The 5,032-nt window shown below is 46.0% G+C and overlaps 1 protein-coding gene across 1 annotated transcript; it reads left to right on the top strand.

Moving 5' to 3' along the window:
• Window positions 1-1,326: 1,326 nt before the first annotated feature.
• On the top strand, window positions 1,327-4,027 carry LOC134485700 (nidogen-2-like). The gene is made up of 3 exons (XM_063282756.1): window positions 1,327-1,607; window positions 2,311-2,437; window positions 3,939-4,027. Exons 1-3 carry the CDS (start codon window positions 1,383-1,385, stop codon window positions 4,025-4,027), a joined length of 441 nt encoding a protein of 146 aa, XP_063138826.1. The 5' UTR covers window positions 1,327-1,382.
• The last annotated feature ends 1,005 nt before the right edge of the window (window positions 4,028-5,032 follow it).

The following is a 5,032-nucleotide window of genomic DNA, read 5'->3' as shown; positions in this document are numbered from 1 at the left end:
CACTGAGACACCATTTTGTCCTCAGCAAAATGTAAATACTTGGTCACAGGGGGGAAAATGAGGAAAAAAAAAGTGCAAGCTTCAGTTTGTTTTCTGAGGGAGGAAACCTAGGTCTCTCCAGCTTGTAGGGACAAACTGGTCTGGGCCTTTTCTGTTGTGTTGATTCAGAGTCTGTCAGTCTGGTATCTTCAAGGATTTTAGTATTTGGCCCCTTGGAGCCAAATATTAAAGAAATATATTAAATAATATATAAATAATTAAGAATTACATGACTGGGAAAAACACAACGAGAAAGCTGGTTTGGGGAGTCCTTTAAAGTATGTCTAAGGCTTTTTTAAAAACTACCTTTGCTTCTAAGGAGCCCGTGGTGGGTGGGCCTAGCTGAGAGAAAACTGGCTGTACCTGGGAAATTTCACACTCCTGATAATAAAATGGTAATAAAATCTCATCCGGCTCCCAAGGCTTAGAGCAGAGGGGATGTTTATGGTGGAGGGGGTTCCCCAACACAGGTGCACCTCACAGGTTGTGAGGTTTCCAGCCCTACAGGGCAGCTGGGGTTATGGACTCTGTGGCCTCCTGCTAGGGCAGTTCCTTCACTTTGGGAGAAAACACTCAGTTGTCCCGCCCTGGAGCCAGGCAGATTCACTCCAGGCTCCAATTGAATGGTGTCACTCAAAGTGGGATTCACAGTGTGAACTGGGGTGGTTTGCCCTAGTGAAGGTAAACAGCTGGGGAGGACATTTCAGAGGGTGGCAGTGTCCTCCCAAAGGATAGCCAGTGATTGGGGATAGAACTTGGGAGTCAGCCTTTCACAAAGGCATGCTTCTCAGCAGGAAATGAGGGTGGGGCGGAGCAGTCCCCCGATAGAGACAAAGCTTCTTTGAATCTTTATCAGAAGGCCTGGCCTCTTGCGAGAGGGGTACCTGGGATGCCAGGGTAGGGAGAAAACTCTAGTGTGGAATCTCGTTACCCTCCCTCGCTCTGCCCACCTAGAGCGCACAGTCGCTTACAGCCTACAGCTACCCGTGCAACGAGTGTCCCTCCAGCCCAGGAGGTCACCTCCTGCAGCGTCATTACCCATACTGGAGAGTCGTGGGTAGCTCAAGAGTAGTTGGGACAGCCCAGACCAGATCCGGCCAACAGTCTCACCTTCCCAGGCTGGCTGCTCCACCAAACTACAGCAGTCTTAGGAAACCTAATGAGAACCAGTTGTAGTGACCTCTGGCATACTTTCTCAGAGTCGCTGATTGGTCAGTGGCTGAGAGCTGTAGCCAATCAGCGCGGTGTTTGGGCCCACATTGCGGACCAAAGGTCCGAGTGGGCATCTGGCGGGCACAGTGGCCTGCAGAGACTCGAGGTGTGGAGGGCAGAGCCAGGGAGGAATGAGCATGTCTTGGGACCCCACAGCCAGGCGCCATCACCGCCTATCGCTGCTCCTGGTGCTGGTGCTGCTGTCACGAGCCGGGGCTCTGCGTCCTGTGGAGCTCTTTCCTTACGGGGAGTTGTGGGGAGATCGGCTGCCACGGGAGGGCGACGTGGAAAGCTCCCCAGCTGTGAAGCTAGCAGTACCTCTATGCTTCTACTGTGACCAGTTCAGCAACCTCTACGTAAGTTCAGCTCCCAGAGGTGCGTGGCTTGGTGTGGGGTTGTAGTTTCTTCCCAGGGTGTGGAGCAACTAACCTCAATGTTTAACTCTCATCGCCGCTGGGGACCGGGCTTAGCAGTGGCGCTGCAGCTTCTTGATCCCTACTGTGGAGGAATAAGGATCATTTCAAGGGAGAGCTGGAACCGTCCCCCTCTACTTCGACTTCCCAGGCAGGAAGATGAAGTTGAGGCTGCTAGTGCGGTTTGTGTTTAGGGGCGCTGGGAGACTGTGCACACATGCATAGCAATCTAATTAAGGACACGGCGCCCAAGGTGTGCATTGGTGGAGAAAGATGAGCGGATTCAAGAGTGGCCGCACCTGTGGGTCGCAGTGCCAAAGTTGAGTTTGTTACCCTGGATGTGTCTCAACCTGCAAAGAGGAGGGAGTCTTCTTGACTCAAGTAGAACTCGGACCGTAGGTGCATTCGACTGGTGGTTGCCCACCACCAGTTTGAGCGACCACCGTTTTGCCCTTTAAAAATGTTTATGTGGGGCGGGATTCACGTGCCACCTCATGCATGTGAAGAGCAGAGAACAACCAGTTTGTTTTTGTTTTTTTTTTTTTTATCCCACCCTCTGTCGGGTCCTAAAACTCAAGTCGTCAGGTTTGACAGCAGAGTTCCCTTACCTGCTGAACTGTCTCACCGCCCTGTGGTCTTATTGTAGGTGGGCACCAATGGCATCATCTCCACCAGGACTTACCCACTTCCTCCATACCCACTTCTTCCTGGCCACCTGGGAGCAAGTGGGCGCCTAGGAGGAGGACAGGCTTGGGGCTGCATGGTCTGGAGAGGTAAGCAAGGGGTACCCTGCAGCTGAATAAACAGAAGGGTTGGGCTTGAACAGGAAACTAAGATATTGGCCAAGAGGCATTCCCTTGATTCTGCTCCTCAACACTAAGAAAATCGCTTAGTAAAATGAGGGACTAAGGTGCAGATACCAAGGACCCTGAGGGAACTTAACGGCACTTTACAGGTTTTTTTTTTTTCTTTTTTCTGGAATCACCTATAAGTACACAAATATTTCTAATCATATATTCATCAAAAAAATTAAAAATTTGGGAAATTTAAAAAGGAACAACTTTTTTTTTTGTTGTATGAGCTGGGTGTGGTGTCACTCACCTTCAATCCCAGCAGAGTCAGAGAGGCAAACAGATCTCTGTGAGTTCTAGGCGAGCCTGGTCTACCAAGTGAGTTCCAGGACAAAATACAGAGAAACCCTGTCTGGAGAAACCAAAAATAACCCGTAGGTTCGTGTGTACATTTCTTGTTATTTCTTTAATATTGTTGCCGTTGACAACAGTGGGTCCACAGTGCCCATATTACTGTTTCACTTGCTAGTTCTGCTATTTAGTATGCTCTGGTCAGTGTATTTCTGTAACATTTATTACAACCGTATAAAATCTCACCCTTCCTAGTTGTCATTCACGTTGCTCCCGTGACGTTTTTACTATAATCAATGCATAAAACGCTTTATAAGGTGTGTGTGTGTGTGTGTGTGTGTGTGTGTGTGTGTGTGTGTGTGTGTTTGTCTTTCTCTGTGTCTGCATGTGTTGGTAGGGCCAGAAGAGGGCCATGTAACGATCTTGTGGTAGAACTCCTTTATGTAAGGACTTGGTTGTTTTATTTCATTTTATTCTCTCTCTGTGTGTGCATGTATGTGTATGAATATGTTTACATGCTACATGTGTATATGTATGTCTATGTATGGTGTGTGTGTATGTAAATAATCTATGTTTATGCTGTATATGAAATTGTGTGTCTGCATGTTCATGATGTGTATGTCTGCATTTGTGCATTATGTGTGTGTTTGTATATATTTGTGTGTGATGTGTGTGTCTGTGTATGGTTTATGTGTATGATGTGTGTATGTGCATGATGTATGTGCTTGTGTGTGTCTGTATGGTGTGTTTATGTGCATATGGTGTGTGCATGTTTTGTGTGAGTATGTGGTGTTTGTATGGTATGTGAATACTGCATTGAGGCCACTTGTGTGTGCATGATATATATGTGGGGTGAGTGTATGGTATGTGTGTAGGACATGTATGGTATGTGGTTTTGTATGATTTATGTGTGCACGTAGCAGGGTGCACATGCAGAGATTGGGAGGAGATCCTCCCAGTACCAGTTCTCTCCTTTTACATGGGTTCCTGGAACTGAACTCGGATTTCAAGGCAAGGGATTTATTTACCTTTCGAGCCTTCTCTGGCCCTCTTTATAAGTATTTTTAAATGGAGGGTTTTCCATATTACTGTTTTGGGTTTATTCCCCTTTGTTTTTCTTATCTTATTGTAGGGGAATTCGGTGGGGAAAATTCTGTAGCTTTCTTGTTTTTTAACTTTTCCAAACATCCATATTGTTCTTCAGACATTGCCATAGGCTGAATGTGCTTCAGGACTTGTTCCATTCGATGAGTTTTTGAGCACAAGATGTGTTTCAGTTACTCCTGTGGAAGGCTCTTCTGAATACTTTGAAGACCCTGGGATTGAACTCTTGCTTTGATAGATTTTTTTTTTTATTTTTGAGGTAGATTTTGGCACACACCAATCTCCTTTGCCTGGAAGATTCTGTGATCTCTACATAGTTTTCTTACATCTGGTATAGTAATATTAATATTAGTCACTGGAAATGACATCAGAGGAATAATATCTTTACAGTGTGAAATGTTTCTGTTCTCTTCATTCCCTCCAGGATGTTCACATTGGGTGTGACAGAGTGTTCTACCTGGCATGCAAGAATGGCATGGTGCAACTGCATTACAAAAATAAACAAATGTACATTTAGTTAATCTGAGTTTTCTTAAACTGTCACTTCATAGAGCAAAGAGGTTATGGCTGGAAGATCTGAGTAATGATGGGTACCATTTTTTGTTGTTGTTGCTGTTGTTGTGGTTGTTGTTGTCGTCATTGTTGCTCTGTGTGTTTTTGGTGTCAGGGGAAGGGTGTTGTGTTCTCACTGGGGAAGAGGGTGTTATCTATAACTGAGTTAGATAGTATGTCAAAGGTTTTTGTTGATGAGGAATTTCCTTTGGGTTGGAAGGACCACAGGAATGGAAACTGAGTGTGAGTGGTAGGAGAGCTTGCCCTAGTCTGGGCTTCATCCTGGGAGAGGGATGGGAGCGTGGAAGTTGCTTCATAAAAGGATGGATACATTGTATCTGAAGCCAGGAAGCAGAGAAAGATGGGTGTTGTTTCTAAGCTTTCTTTCTTCTTTGTATGCAGTGCAAGCCTGAGTGGTGTCTATATTTAGGGTGGGTCTTCCCTCCTTAATTAATCTAATCAAGATACTTTATCAGAGACATGCCTGGTGACTGTTTCCTGGATGGCTGTAGATATCGTCAGATTGACAGCTAACAGTATCCATCACAGCTGGTCCCCGGATGCTTTAAC

The sequence above is a fragment of the Rattus norvegicus genome, chromosome 2 (genome assembly GCF_036323735.1).
Source record: "Rattus norvegicus strain BN/NHsdMcwi chromosome 2, GRCr8, whole genome shotgun sequence".
In the NCBI taxonomy this organism is placed as follows: Eukaryota; Metazoa; Chordata; class Mammalia; order Rodentia; family Muridae; genus Rattus; species Rattus norvegicus.
This window is presented reverse-complemented; position numbering and strand designations above follow the sequence as displayed.